The sequence below is a fragment of the Zonotrichia albicollis genome, chromosome 14, assembly GCF_047830755.1.
Source record: "Zonotrichia albicollis isolate bZonAlb1 chromosome 14, bZonAlb1.hap1, whole genome shotgun sequence".
In the NCBI taxonomy this organism is placed as follows: Eukaryota; Metazoa; Chordata; class Aves; order Passeriformes; family Passerellidae; genus Zonotrichia; species Zonotrichia albicollis.
In genome coordinates this window covers 3,944,932-3,960,903 of record NC_133832.1, presented here as the reverse complement: position 1 = coordinate 3,960,903, position 15,972 = coordinate 3,944,932, and the positions used below count along the sequence as shown (strand labels likewise).

The 15,972-nt window shown below is 46.1% G+C and overlaps 1 protein-coding gene across 1 annotated transcript in view; it reads right to left on the bottom strand.

Moving 5' to 3' along the window:
• Positions 1–5,553: 5,553 nt before the first annotated feature.
• ATP7A (ATPase copper transporting alpha) overlaps positions 5,554–15,972 on the bottom strand; it is a 30,948-nt gene continuing 20,529 nt past the window's right edge. The window contains exons 16-23 of the mRNA XM_074551862.1: positions 14,865–15,047; positions 13,732–13,945; positions 12,962–13,108; positions 12,390–12,532; positions 11,887–12,090; positions 11,246–11,363; positions 10,221–10,323; positions 5,554–8,552 (exon numbers count right to left, since the gene is read on the bottom strand). Of these exons, the coding sequence (XP_074407963.1) occupies positions 8,276–8,552; positions 10,221–10,323; positions 11,246–11,363; positions 11,887–12,090; positions 12,390–12,532; positions 12,962–13,108; positions 13,732–13,945; positions 14,865–15,047 (1,389 nt within the window). The 3' untranslated portion in view covers positions 5,554–8,275. The remainder of the gene's footprint in view (positions 8,553–10,220; positions 10,324–11,245; positions 11,364–11,886; positions 12,091–12,389; positions 12,533–12,961; positions 13,109–13,731; positions 13,946–14,864; positions 15,048–15,972) is intronic.

The following is a 15,972-nucleotide window of genomic DNA, read 5'->3' as shown; positions in this document are numbered from 1 at the left end:
TGACCTACATAAATACTTCTCAAGACAAGTGGGGACAAAACAACTGTTTGAAGGGATATACCTTGCAGCAGCATGGTTTAGTAGAATCACGGAGTGGTTTGAGTTGGGAGGGACCTTAAGTATAATTTCATTCCACGCCCTGCCGTGGGCAGGGACACCTTCCGCTATCCCAGGCTGCTCCAAGCCCCAGTGTCCAACCCAGCCTCGGGCACTGCCAGGGACCCAGGGGTAGCCCCAGCTGCTCTGGGCACCCTGTGCCAGGGCCTGCCCACCCTCTCAGGGAAGATTTTGTTTTCCTAAAACCTAATCTCAACCTACTCTCTTTCAGTTTGAGTCCATTCACCTTTGTCCTGTCACTCTAGGCCCTTGTCAATAGTCTTTCCCTCTTTCTAGTAGGTTCCCCCCAGGTACTGGAAAGCCTTCATTTTTCCAGGCTGACCAATCCCAGTTCTCTCAACCTTTCCTCATAGGAGTAGTATTCCATCCCTCTGATCATCTTGGTGCCTCCTCTGGGCTTGCTCTGTGTCCTTCCTGTGCAGGGACCCCAGAGCTGGAGGCAATCCCTGCCCTCTGCCAGGTCACAGCCATTCCCTTTGTGTCACTCCATGCCTCCATAGCAGGTTCTGGGTGCAGCCCAAAATCACCTGCCCCAACATACGTGCAGCCTTTAACGGAGTGCACTGGGCTGTGCATTGGGTGACAATAGCACAGGGCAATGCACTGTACTGGGTGAAAAAGGAGCTCATGGTCCTTTGTGTTTTGCCCATAGGATAGGGCTTTCTGTTGCTGACAGGGTTATTTTTTTGCCATGCTCACAAAAATGTACAGATGCCGCTGAGAAAGTGGTGGTGACAAAATCAGTTCTCTGCTGACAGGATGGTGTGGAGGGAGTCAAGAGAAGGGCAGCAGAGCTGGGGAAGGGTCTGGAGAGTCAGTCCTATGAGGAGCAGCTGAGGGAGCTGGGAAGGGGCTCAGCCTGGAGAAAAGGGGGATTGGGGGGACCTTGTGGCTCTGCACAGCTCCTGACAGGAGGGGACAGCCCAGGGGGTCGGGCTGTGCTCCAGGGAACAGGGACAGGAGCAGAGGGAACGGCCTCAGGCTGGGCCAGGGGAGGGTCAGGTTGGACATCAGGAAGAATTTCTCATGGAAAAGGTTGTTAAACATTGCAATGGGCTGCCCAGGGAGGTGTAGAGTCACCATCCCTGGAAGTGTTTAAGGAAGAACTGAATGTGGCACTCATTGCTCATTGATAAGATGGTGATCGGTCAAAGATCAGATCCAGTGGTGTCAGAGGTCTTTTCCAACCTAAAAGATTCTGAGTCAAATGAGCACACACTGACAAGAAATGAAGCACAAATGTTCCTAGAGAGCCAGGCGAGTGAAAACACCCAGCCTGAGGCAGAAGGGTGGGAGTCTCCTGCTGCAAGACTCAGGAAAGCCTGGATGGGCCTCCCAGACATGTTAAAGGTGTCTGTCCCAACAGCAAAAAACGCTGAATTACACAAGTGGAAACAAACTGAGGGTGTCATGAAATCTCCTGTGAGCTGGCCACCAATTAGGATGGAGGAGACCAAGAACATCCCTTTAGTTTGTCAGTGTGTGGCACTGTAGTTTATCTCATATTGCTGTAAATCTACAATCGAGGTTCAAATTAAATTAGGCCCAGTAATGGTCTCAATGTTAACTGCAGAGTAAACCTGGGGGGTACCCAGGGGTCCCTCCTGTGACACAGCAAATCAGAGCCAACCTTGCAGCCACCGGGTGATCCTTGTGACCCAGAGCCCCTGCACAGTGCTCGCAGTGTCCCCTGTGGGCAGGGACACCTGGAAGTGTCAGTGTGAGTCCAGCCTTCACCAAGGCCTGAGAGTCAAATCCTAAAGTGCTCCTGAGCCCAGCCTCCCCTCAGGAGCTGGGATCCCCTGCTCAAAGCACAGCTGGCCAGAGCCACTTCTAATCCAAGCCAGAAGCACAAGTGACAGCAGGTGGACAAACCTTAGAGGCACTCCTGTGAGGAGATAAGGGAGGCTTCCCTGGATCCACAGGAGCTGTAACTCTTTAACTGTTCTGAAATTAATCCCTTTCTTTCTTCCTGTACTACTTCATGCTGTGCTGCTTTCTGCAAAGGCAAAGGTTAAATTCCTCAATGCTGACTCAGAAAGGAAAGCTCTTCCCAGATGCAGCCCACAGCCCTGCCTTCCCTGGGAAATGGCTTCATTCATTAGGACAAGGATCTCATTTCAAAAGCTCTTCTGTCACCTCCTAGGGGTAAAAATGTGTGAAGCAGGAATATCACAGTGTGTGGTGGCACGAACACTGTATCCTGTGTTTTGGGACAGCTGTGTGCCACAGCTGAGGGAAAAGGGACAGCAGGACACTGCTGAATCCCCAGGTAGACAGGACATTCAGCAAGAAAGGACCCAGCAAGCCATAAATAAAAATGACCAAGAGCACTCTACTCCACAGGACCAACTCCACTATATCCCATAGGTTAGGAGAGTATTGGATAAGAGCCTGGAGCAATCTTGGTGCACTTACAAAGATCACTGTTCTGGCAGAAGTGCAGCTCACTCAGTGTTGTCTGGTTTTATCCTTGTTTGCTTTTTCTCCATTTTTTTTTGTGTGAAGAGCATGAGATAGAGGAATAGGGAGGATGTCACATGAGAACTTGAGGTGGCAGAACACAATTACAGATGGGAAATGGCCCAGGCATGAGAATTTGTGTCTTATAAAAGGAGTTTCAAAAAACTGGGAAGAAATACAGACACATACTCAAAGCTCACTTCCATGCTTGAGTCACCTCTCTGTCCTTCCCTCCTGTTGTGAAATATTTAGAATATACTGCAAATATTTAAAGAAAAAAAGCTCATGCAAACAGTTCAACCCCTGCACTTTTAAATTAACCAGTGCAGCAAAGCCAGGAGGGCAAAGGGCTGGTAATGACAAACCCAAGGAGCTGGGGTTGGACCTGTGACCATCCCAGGGAGTCATTCCTAGGAACACCAAGCAGCAGCTGCACTTTGGACTTGCACATCCCTCTCCTGCGTGATCCTGATTCATTTATCCCACAGGAGCAGGACTGGGCAAGTTTAGGCAGACCAAAGGCTCTGCTGCACCGGGGTGTGTTTGTGAGACCAATAATCTGCATCTCCATCCGTGTCCCGTGACCCAGGCTGCAGAAACTTCCTGCTTTTGGAGCCACCCACTGCTTTTAAACCTCCCCTTAAAAACAGGCTGCAGCACAAGGTCTGAGTGCTCTGATCTCCCTGCAGTGGGAGATGGTCAAAATCCCAGCACAGGGATCCTGTAGGAAAGATAAAGAGCACCCAATCTGGAACAGCTGCCTGAAAAACAGGCACAGTGCCCAGAGAGTAAGGGCAGACATCTCCTGGCTGCTCCCTCACCTGGCCAATGCCTGCAAATGTCATTCCCAACACCGGCAGGGACAAAGGCTTCAGGCTGTCCACGCATGAAATTGAATGAGGGGTTAATTAAAAAGTGCTTCAGAATCTTCTGTGTCTCTTTTTCCTGCACCCAAGTTTGTGTGTGTGTGTACAGCTCTCCATAAAAATTATTTAGAGATGTGTTTGATGGGATACAGGCAAACCAATCTTACCTGGTCAGCAGTTTTCCTTCATGACCAAGCAGACATGGCACAAATTGACAGCCTCTACTGAAACTGTCCGGTCAACTGGAAGAAAAAAAACCCCTCACACTGCCCATAGCACAGCTCTGCTACCAAGGCAGATGCTGAATTTGGAATCAGTGTCTGACCTTAAGGGCTTGAGATACTGCTCTGCAGAGATGTGCTCTAAAAATGTTACTTAAGAATAAAAAAATAAAAAAAATAGTATCTTAAAAGATGATGTAGCCACCCTGAACTGAAAGCATCAAAAATCCACGCAGGAACTGCAGTCAGGTAAAATGGCAAATGGATTCCATGAAGCTGCAAAGGTGATGCTTGAGGCAGCAGAGGCTCCAGTGTTAACCCTGGCTGTGGCAGGCTGCAGGAACACAGCATTGCTGTCTCTCTAGTGCCACAGACAGTTTTAAATGAACATGAATCCTACCATTATCTACAGCATCATTTTCTATCAGAGCCCTTAAAGGTGGTATTGCTTCCACTGATTTTTACAATGTAGAGTGAACCTCAATTTGATGGCATAATTTACCCATATTTCCCTAACAAAACAGTGCTATGGAATGAGAGCTCTGTTCACCCCTCACCCATCCTCACTGCCACCAAGGGAGGTGAGGCTCTACCAAACTGAGCTCAATAAAAACTGAAATCAGGGGCTTGAATCATAACTGACTATGAGACAGCTCTCCTTTGCACTTAAGAAACATCACTGACTTGTCAGGTTTCAGGAAAGGAGAGACATTTCAAATTCCAGGAGAGTCTGAATTTTTAGTTCAATATTAAAGTTGATGTTTCTTGAATCACAGTAGAGGGTGTTGGCCAGACAAATGCAGATTTTTGTATCACAACTTAGTCCATAGGTTGTGGGGCCTCCTGGCTTCTTAATGAGGTTGTTTTTAAAATTTATTTCTTTTTAATTCAGTCTGAGCTACAACAAAGTTCCATTTGAAATGAGAAGGTTCACACACTACCTTAACTCGAAATAACTCAAGGCCTAAATGAAATAGTTCCAAGTATTTTGGTTACTGTTTTTGTGTAACAAACCTGTATTTTCCAAACCAGCACTAAAATTGTGGGTTTCCACACCTGATGGGGCATGCTAGGCCTGAGGCAGGCTAAGAGGATGAAATCACAGGGTTGGATCTTAAGGAAAAGTAAAATTTCTCATTTTGGAAACACTTGGATACAACTTGAACCTGACTTGCTCAGTAAAACCAGTGACAGAACAAGGGTTAATTGGCACAAACCAAGATGGGAAATTTCATCCCAACACAAGAAACCCCATTTTTACTGTAAGGGTGAGTGACCCCTGAAAGGAAGCACCTGCCCAAAGGGCTGGAGAGGTTCCAAACCTCAGTCCTGGGACACTTCTGACTGTGTGAGCTCCAGCAGCCTCTGCTCTTCCCCCATGTGCTGACACAGGGATGCTCCTACACGAGATTGTTCCACAATTTCCCAACTTTCACCAGCCCCACTTGCCCCCAGCTCTACAGGCTCAGTGTTTGCTCAAGGTTGTGTTTAGCAGAGCTGGAATTACACTTAAACCCCAATCCTTGGCCTTTTGCTGAGACAGCTACAGATACTGAAAGGAGATGAAAGAACATGCTTTAAACCAGCCTTTGGATGCTACATTTTTATTACAGAGCTTATAATTGCCATTAGAATGATGGAGGCACAGCCTTAAAAGAATAGGAAACATGAGACAACATGTTCTGAGATGCAAAGAACTGTAACAGCCCTACGTTAACATTCCAACCAGCATTCACTTCTTCATCCCTAAAACTGAATAACAGAAGTTGTCCAGTTTAAAACATTTTGTTGGAAGTTCTAAGCAAAAAAAAAAAAAAAAAAAAAAAGCATAGTTTTGAATAAATAAAAGTGTGTTCTTGCTTCCACTGTGTTCTGGCAACTTCACATTATTTTTTTTTTTTTGTATAAAATTTCAAGTTAAAACTCTTTTAAAAGTAAATTTGGTAAGATTCAAAGAGTAACTTTTAAAGCCTGGAGCATATGTATTTTTTTATTAAATAGAGCACAGGTTTATAAATAGCTAGACACAGAAAACAATAAAATAGACAAAGGACTAATACAATATTGTTTGTAACTGAGTGTTTCCATGTGATAGTTTAAATTTCTGAATCCAAACTGTCTCCAACAGAAGCAACCTATTTACACATTAAAACATTTACATTTGGGAAAACACTGAGCTCCCACACATGATTCCACTTGCACTGTACATTCAAACAGAAAGGGATTTTGGTTCTTCAACATAAAGCACCTTTTGTAATATTTTAATCTCAAGATAAACATCCTAGAAGTCATTACCTGACCCTTGGGAAGTGCTGGACAGACAACCTGCTTTCAAAAAATCTGAGTTTATCACAACCACCTTGGGCTCAGTTATTTCCTCTCCCCAGAGCCTGATCCTCTGGCTGTCCCTGCAAGCTGCTCTCACATCTCCCCAGGCAGCAGCTGCTGTTCTCACTCCCTGATAATCATCCTGAACATCTTTAAGTGTCCTGCTTTGGAAAAAGAGCCTTATTTTGCTGTACCTGGATCAAACACTGAGTTTCACAGAAAATGATAAAGCCTAGAAAAATACCTGTGTTGGGAAAAAGTTGGAGGTAAAGCTGTAAACATTCAACCTACACAGCATTTGGACAATGAAAGGAAAGTGCTCTAAAAATATATCTGGAAATTGTTTAACAAGTTCTTAATGCTGCTTTGTTTACTAACCAGGAATTCAGCCCTGAATTACCTCCCTGTTTGCTGCAGTGGGAGGTGATGTGGCATTTCCAAGCCAGCACTGAAGGAGTGGCTGAGACCACCCAGAGCACAGACAGAAATATGGAAATACCTCCCTTGCACCTGCACAATGTGCCAGGAACACAGAGAAGAAGGGTGGATAAACAAGACAGCTGAAATCTTTGCATGATTGTGAAGCACTAAAACTCATCCTCACACATCAAACAACTTTGGGTAACAATCTGCTTTGTAAAAACAGCTCTGCTGCTGCAAACAGAGAACAAAACCTCATGGAATGGCTGTGCATGATAGATCTCAGCACGGAACAACACCACATATTACATACAGGTGTAATCTAATTTATAAAAATACTCTGTATTCATGTAGAGATATTAAGAACCCAAATCCAGCTACAGAAATATTTTGTTTCTTGAACCAGCAGTACATGATACTGCTCCCCTCTCTGCAATACAGGTACCCTGATTTCCTCATGAGCACATCCCCAGCACAGCCCTGCTCTCACTCAATGGGATTTTTCTGGTGGTTCTCAGATAAAATGCAAGAGCTGTTTACTCAGGACTTTTCACATACACAGTCTACGGCCTGACATCAGGCTTTGAGTTAAAAAGCAGAACATTGAAGAGAATCTCTTTGTCTCCACCACACTGAGTATTTCTCCTCTACAAGCACAACTGGTACACATTTACATCATGGACTGCACTCCATTATAAAATTCATCATCATTGAACCCAGCAATTCCTACCAATGACTGCCTCAGCAGGGGAAGGGGACAGCAAGGTTCAGTGAGTAACAAACAGGTAACAGCCACTGCTGATGAACATCTCTTTCTCACTGAGGATATTTTTTATATTAATGATTTCATGATCAAGAGCTGCATTTTGATATTGCAGTTCAATAACAAATGACAACTGTCTGAATTCCTGATGCCTGGATCTGCACAGAACAAGCAGAGGGGGTTTGGATCAACCAATGCAGTGATGCTGGGCCATTCCTAGAATACTTTTCAAGCAAAGCCTGAACTGTAAAGACTTTAAAGCAGTCTGTGACAAACTCCCCTGGTTCACTGGAGTAGTGCCAGTAGATCCTGGTGGTGAGCACTGCTCCTTCCTAAAGCTGAACACTTTGGCTAAAGCCAGCTCACACTGATATTGCATTCAGGTGTTGCAGGAGTTTTTGGCTTAGGAGAGGCTGGGAATGAGCAAACCTCCCAAGCCCAAACCTTCATGAAGGCAGAGAGTCTCAGGGCAGGACGTGCAGAGCTCTGAGGGGATGGCCCCAATCCTCCCTGTTTGCTGCCACGCAGGAATCTGGATCCCATGGAGATGATTTGAAGCCTGGAGTGTGGAAAGCTGGAACCAGATGTTGACAACAAGAAGAGGCATTTGAGAGGACCCATTTCTGGCAGAAGGCAGGCTGTGGGAGTGAGAGGGTTCTGAAGTAAGGCACATCTCTCTGCAAACAGAACCTCAGGATTTTGCAGATGCAAATTCATAATTTTTTCACACAGTACTGAACTCCACTATGCATAAAACAGCCTGGTATAAGGCTGGGAAATCAGTTTCTGCTTCCTTAATTGTATTTTGACAATTTGCCAAAATAAATGCTATACTGCAAGCTCCATGGAATGGGAACACAGCCCTGTTTGTGAGCATCAACAGCCCTGCACCAGATATTTTTGGTAAGTCTAGATTAAAAACCACAAAAGACTCTGGAAAGTCACTGCAACAACTACCTCTACACTGAGAAGAAATGCATCCAGAAGACCTCCACAAGGATCAGGACACGCACAGACTTCACAAGAGCTGTTTTGGTTGTGTTTTTTGCTTCAGGGTATTTTTGTTTTGCCTCAGTGGGGCGGGAGGAGCGAGTGTTTCATAAGGCTGTGTCATCATCCTCCCCAAAGTCCCCCACCAGCAGGGAGTGCTTGTCAGGCTCGCTGAGGACGATGCTGTTGACAGAGCGCTTGTCTGAGAGCAGGGAGTTGATGGAGGCCCTGCTGTAGGTGATGATTCGATCCATCAGGCTCAGCTTGGGGGAGGCAGCCCCGCTCTCCTCGATGCCCACGTGCACGCTGATCTCTGACGGGCTCCTGTGCCTCAGCTGGCCACGGGCACGGGACTCCAGCTTCTCTGAGCTCGGCTTCTGGTACCTAGGGAAGGAAAACCAAAATGTATTGTTGCATTTGGATCCCTCTCTGATAATCCCCTGCCAGGTGTCTCAGTCACCTCTCCTACCCCATCTCAGCACTGTCTGTCAGTCCTGGCATTCCTGAAGGGCATCAGTGATTGGCAGATTCACAGGATGCCCTCTACCCCTGGGGGGACATTGGGCTATCCAGGTGTCCTTTGTCCCTCAAAATGTACCTGGTTAGTGGCTCCCTACCCTTTCCCTCCCCTTCTCACTGGGGTTCCAAGGAACAGCAACCACCACGGGCTCAGGGAGTTCTGTTGGAGCTGGTGCTGCATTCAGAGGCCTGTGGGCCAGAATAAAGCTCTGGATCCAAACCCTCCATCAGAACCAACTCCTCTCTTTCACCATCCCCTTAAAGCTTCTCTGCCAGAGGGAAACCTGAGGAGCAGCCCCTGTTATGGGGGGAAGCTCCATCCCACCTCCACCTGAGCTCCTGCAGGCCTGGCCTTGTCCCCACGGGCCCAGTGCAGCACCCAGCCAGGCAAAGGTGTCTGTGGGGTGAAACACCACACACCCACAGCCAAAAGTGTCTGTGGGGTGAAACACCACACACCCACAGCCAAAAGTGTCTGTGGGGTGAAACACCACACACCCAGCTGGCCAAAAGTGTCTGTGGGGTGAAACACCACACACCCAGCCAGACAAAGGTGTCTGTGGGGTGAAACACCACACACCCAGCTGGCCAAAGGTGTCTGTGGGGTGAAACACCACACACCCACAGCCAAAAGTGTCTGTGGGGTGAAACACCACACACCCACAGCCAAAAGTGTCTGTGGGGTGAAACACCACACACCCCGCCAGCCCAAAGTGTCTGTGGGGTGAAACACCACTGTGCAGCTGTTTGGTCAAGCAGCAAGGACCAGACAAGCTCAGGCACATCCTGTCTGGCTATACTGGTAATTATTCCAATAATACATCAATACCTCTGAAGTTGAAGTACACTGAAATATGAACTGATTATCCACAAGTCAGAGACATTTATAATTTGACCAGCAAGATTTCTTACAAACACACAAAGGTCTTTAAGTGTCACAGTCATATTTACTGAAAAATCTCTCGGCCCAGGATTTTCTCCTGGGAAGCTGAGAAGCCTCAGAAAAAAAGGAAAACAATTCTTATCTCATTTGCTTCTCCTGTGTTGTGCTCACATGTGGAATGTGTCTGGAGATTGTTTCATTGGTTTCATGTGAATTGTTCTGACTTATTGGCCAATCAGGGCCAAGTTGTGTCCAGAAAGAGTCACAAATTTTCATTATTATCTTTTTCGCAGTCAGCAAGTATCCTTTCTGTATTCTTTAGTATAGTTTATTATAGTATTTAATATAATATAGTAACATCAAATAATAAATTAGCCTTCTAAGAACATGGAGTCAAATTCATCTTTCCTTCCTGCCACAGGGCACCCCACAAATACAACAATTAAGGAATTTCCCATTCTGAGCACTTCTGATTTGTACATCTCTTCCCATTAGAAATTACATGTTTCTAAACACTGCTGTCTGCTTAACACTGACTTGTGAACTGCTCTTCAAAAGCTCTCACAGTCCCACATTTATTTTATGTCACTCAAAGTAAAAGACCTGAACTTCAAATCCAAGTTACAAACCACAAGACTGTTCCTACTCACATCTTCAAGAGCAGAGAAGAAAGCACAACAGAGACTGAGGAGGCAGCCATGGCTGCAGATCCCATCCAGGGCTGCAGAACCAAACCAATGGGCAGGAAGACACCTAGAAAATTACATCAGCAGAAAGTTCAGAGCAGGAACACTGCATTATTCACATATTAATAGATACAATTTCAAACAGACTGACCAGTTATAGTTGTTTTTTAATTTGTTAGTAAATGGGATTTTAGTGTAAATGACCAATATTTAATACATAAGGATTTGTGGCTTATCCCAACTAGAACTTCAGCCTGAAACTCAGAAGGGGCATGTCCTGCCCACAGGACCAGGCTCTTTCAATAAACCTTTTATCCTGAAGCTGTTCTGATGTGCTGAGCAGATCCATAGTGTGGGAGGAGACAGCTCACTCATGCCTTGAGAAGGCTGAGCTAGAAGAGAGGCCAGACAAAGCTAAAGAATAAAGCAGGGATTTATTAAAAGGCCTTAAAGGATGCACCTTGGGCACCACAAGAGCCCAGCAAGGGCCACACCCAAGATGAACCAAAGTGGTCACAAAAATCCCTGACTTGGTCACAGGGTCTCTCACTTTTATAAGTTTTGCTCCATTTGCATATTGGAGTTAATTGTCCAATTACAGCTTTAGCCCATGCAGTCCAATCCTTCCTGTTTTTCACTCTTCAGTTCACCATTGTTAATGCTTTTTGGGCCTGAGATTTGGATCATTTGTCCTTGGTCCCCAGCTAGAAAAAGAATTGCTTTGTCTCCCTACTCTGTGAAGAGAGCTCACCAACACTTAACATGAAGCTCAGAACTCCACACTAAAACAGCACAGAACCTGAAAAATATAAAAGCTAAACCCTGAGGCATCATCACAGATATCCCACTGCAACATCCCCAGGCAGAGAACTCTGCCCTTACTGACAGCCAGAAATAAAGACAATGGAAACTCTCCCAGCCAACAGTAAATCACTGCAATCTTCTACTCCCTGAGCCCAATCCAATTAGTGCAGGCAGCACTCACACACCTGCAGCTATGGGAACTCCAATGAGATTATAAATTAGAGCAAAGACAAAGTTGATCCGGATCCTCTTCACGGTTTTCCTGGACAAATCTATGCTTGCTACCACATCCATCAGGTCATCCTGCAAGGGAAAATGCTCATTGGAGCACTCAGAGGGACAGAAAGCACACAGGTGGTGTCCTCACTTGTGTTACAGCTCACTGCAGTGCACTGCATGGAACAGGCTAAGCACAGGGAGCCCTCTGCAGGCTGCTCTGCTCAGGCCAATCCATCAGAATCCCAGTAATGTCCAAAGCCCCTCCCAGGACAGCTCCAAACACTGACCACAGTCTGCCAGGGAGCAGCTGATGTGTAGGGAGAAGTGCCTGTCACCCTGGAGGTGCCATGGTGAGCTACCCAAATGTAATTTTGTTTGCCAAAGGACAGGTCACTTTGTCTTCCTTTGCCACTCTCAAACTTGAATTACCCCAAAATGTGCAGTACCCAGAAAATGTGGGAGTTTCTTTCATGGGATAATCACTGCACTAAACACAGTGAAGACAACGTCTGCTCCAGTTCTCCAGCTGATGGGGACTGTGCACCCCTGCACACCCAACACCCCCTGGGCCCTCTGACCCCTCCTGCCTTGAACTCTGATTCCTTACCCTGATGAGCACCACGTCAGCTGCCTCGATGGCCACATCGGTGCCCGTGCCAATGGCAATGCCCACGCTGGCCATGGCCAGGGCTGGGGAATCATTGATCCCATCTCCAACCATGGCCACACGCTTCCCTTCGTCCTGCAGCTGCTTCACTTTGGCCACTTTGTGTGAGGGGAGAACCTCTGCAAACACTTTGGTGATGCCAACCTGAACAGAGAGAGAGAGAGAGAGAGAGGACACAGCTTTTTCAGCAGCTGTCAAAGCTCCTGCCTGGAATGATGTGGCCAGGAAGAGTGAAACCCATTTTATCATTCATGAGCTCAAGAGCAAACCCAGCTGATGACATGAAAACAGCTCTGAATTTAGAGCTGATATTACTTCCATTCAAAAGCTTCTTGCAATCTTGATTCCAGATTTCTTAAAACTACCATCTTTCACAGCAGAGCAGCCACCAGCAATATGAACATGCCACACCACCCTTCCTGCTGAAGGCAGCCCCAGCCCACCTGGGAGGCGATGGACCGGGCTGTTTTGCTGTTGTCACCAGTCATGAGGACAACTTCTAAGCCCATGCTCTTCAAAGTGTACACTGCCAGCTCAGCCTCTGGCTTCACAGTATCTGCAATAGCTATCAAGCCACAGAGCACTCCTGAAAACAGAAAGAAAGTGATTGTAATGAAGAACTTTATCAATTTAAACTAACTTCCCCCAGTAAGTCCAGTTCCAGAACCAGTTCATACTGACAGTAAAGGGTGGGATGATAAGAGGTATTAAGGCAGCAAGATAGAATATGGACTGTCCAACCACAATAAAATAAAAACTCCTTTTTTCTCTCCTTTTTTCCCTTTTGCTTTCTTTGAAGTCTTTGCATTGTATTATTATGCCCAACTGTCCTGTCAGCTAAGAAGTGAAGAGCCTTTCCCATAAGAAAGTGCTGTAAAACTGATGAATTATCTCTTTTCATCCTATTCCTCTGCTCCAGCTGTAGCTGCTATAACATCACTACTTATTAATCTCTATTTATGTGATATTTCATGTGATATTTAGTGGCTGAACACAGCAGCAGCCCTGAACTCACCATCCACAGCAGCCAGGACAGCCGTGCGGCCTCTCCGCTCGTGCTCCATCATGGCTTTGTCCACCTCATTTCTCACCACCAGGCCATTCCTCATCATCCATTCCCTGTTCCCAATGAGAACTGAGTATTTCTGAGAGGTCACAGGAGCTGAAGGAAGAACACACAATGTGGATAAACCAGGGAGCTTCCCTGCAGCTCATCCCAGCACTGCAGGGAATCCAAACAGAAATAAAGAACTCCTCAGAACTTTCTGCCCTGTCATCTTTTCGTGTGACCTCTACAAGAGACACCAACATTTCTTCAGTCCTGGGGAGCCAGCCCATATCAGAGGGCCAAAAACCACAGGAAAAAGAACAGTAAAAGACCAAGACACCTTCTCAGTGCTTCTGATTTCTATGAACAGCCCAATGGAGTAGGAAGACCTAACAGTGAGCTGCTCTTGAGTGAAAACTAACCAGTTATGCAAATACACATAATTTTGGCTAGCAAATGGTAACCTGGGATGAAGCAAAGTAAAGCCACAGAGAGCTGACAGACAACTCCTGTCTGATTTTCCAGTTCCATAGTCAACATGCAACTTGAAATTGTATTTAACTTAAATGTTCTGAATGATGTATGAGCACGAAATAAACTAATGAGCTACAATTTAATGTGTGCCTTGATGTCAGCCCAGTTCTGCAAGGTGGAAATAAATGACCTCATTCCTAAGGATCCTAAAGACACAGAAGCAAAAACTGCCCATTTTATTCTCAAACCCAGAATTAACTTACTTGGCAGTTCAGCATCAATGATCAAAGGAGTCTGCACTGATTCGTCTGCATTCTCCTCAATTTTCACAAGTGTCACATTTTTAACATTGTTTTCTTCAACCATTCTGTTTTTCCTGTAGAGCAATGCTTCAATATTGGTGACTTTGCAACTAATGCCACAGCCAGGAACTACCTGAAAATCTGTACATGTCCCAAGGGTTTCTGAGTTCAGCTCCTAGAGAAAGAGGACGGAAACTGATGAAGTTTTTGAATACATAAAAGCACAATGCAATTATAAAGCCCACAAAATTAAAGTGCAGTTGAACAGAGATGAGGAGGGGAAGAATCATCAAAATCTAGGTCTGAATGGTGCCTCTAATATGGTGTGATTTATGTGGCTCCACAGTTTTCAGCTTTCCCAATTAACACAGCTGTCAGAAGCCAGGACATCCCTCTGGCTGCCCTGGATGGCTCCAGCCCCTGCCAGGGGGCTCAGAGACCCTGGCACAGAGCCCAAGACACACCTGTGTCCATGATTTTGACCCATGGAACAAATTACCACCTTTATATGAAGAATTACAAGTCAAGAGAGTTTAAGCGGAATAATAGTTAATTTGTCACAGCGTGAAAATTTGATTTTTGGGGTTTTTGGAATGGGGGCTCGGGGTCCCGAGATGGAGGAATTTGGGTGTATCCTGTCCTCCTTCTTTCTTCTTCTTGGCCTCCATGTTCTGGGTGATGGTGGCACTTTTGGATGGTTTAAGGTAGAAGCTCACTGTCTAACATAGGTGACGGGTATTGGGAAGTTATGGTAAATAATGTAGGTGTAGTTTTTGGTATAAAAAGATAACACTGCCCCAAGGTGGTCAGTGTGCCTCTGTCTGACCCGCTGGACAGACCTCAGCAGGCCAGAGAACGAATGTAATAGATAAGAAACAATAAACAACCTTGAGAATGAGAACAGAAGAATCCTGATTCCATCTTTGACTTGGCCAAAAAGACTTTCTAACACATCTCAGGATCACTGTGAGCAGCAGAGACTCTGAGACACAGCAACTGCTTAACCTGCATGAACAGTCCCGTGGCACTGAGGAAGCCCTGCCAGAGGTTCCTGCCCAGGGAGAGCAGGCTGTGTGTGGGAGCCCCTCCAGTACCTTCTTGCAGTACTTGGTGATGGCAGCTCCCAGGGGGTGCTCGCTGCTGCTCTCTGCTGTCCCCACGATCGCCAGCATTTTGTGCCGAGGGAGGAGGTTCCCCTCCACCAGGAACTTCACCTGCGTCACCTCTGGAGTGCCGTGGGTGATGGTCCCTGTTTTGTCAAACACAACCACCTTCACCTGCAGGAAAGCAGGAAGATTTCACTCAATGAACCGAGCATGGAGGGGCAGGTTCCTTGGAAAAGCACCCACTTTAACCCTGAACACAGAGCCATGACCTAACAGGGAACACCCCGAGCTGGATGGGACCGACCAGGGCTGTAGCATTGTGTCTGGGAGGGGCTGTTGGGGTCTAACTCCAGCTAGCAATGGACCCCAGCCCACAAGATCCTACACAGACCAAACCAAAAGACTGGAAACGCTCTTCCCTACATGGGAACCTCCATGGTACATTTATTTCCAAGGTGGGCAAGAGGCTGTGGACCCAGGGCAGGAGGCTTTTATACCTGAGGGGAATGGGGGGCAGAGGAGGATCACAACCAAACAAATGGGGAGGGACTGACCAGGGAGAGACCACCAGGGGGTATTGGGCAGAGGGGTGGGTGAGAGAGAAACCATGTGACAGGAGAGGGGAATAACAAGCCACGTTGTCACCCTGATTTTTTAAGATTTTCTAAGCCTTCTGATGTTTACATTCTTGAAGCAAGCTTTCTCACACACCTTCTGTAAATAACTTATTGCTTTGCATTCTTTTATGGAGGAAGAGAAATTTGATGGACTGTTGGTTTGTCCAGTGTCATTGGAGAGGTGGCATTTTCACCCTCCAATCCACTGTCACTTTTGGAAAACTGCAGGTGTTGGAGTCAGAAAATAAACTTCCCTTTTCTTCACCTTGAGAGCAGCAGTGTGTGCACTTGTGTTGTTTCATGTCCTATAGTGACACCACGTGATATAACAAACTATTCAGTGCAATATAAAGACTACTCTGTGCAAATCTCCAATAACCCAGTGCAAAACAACAACTAAATAAACTATTTAGTGTCACAGACGTGTTTTACGAAAAATCCTTTCCTTAGGATTTTTTCTCCTGAGAAGCCTCAGAAAC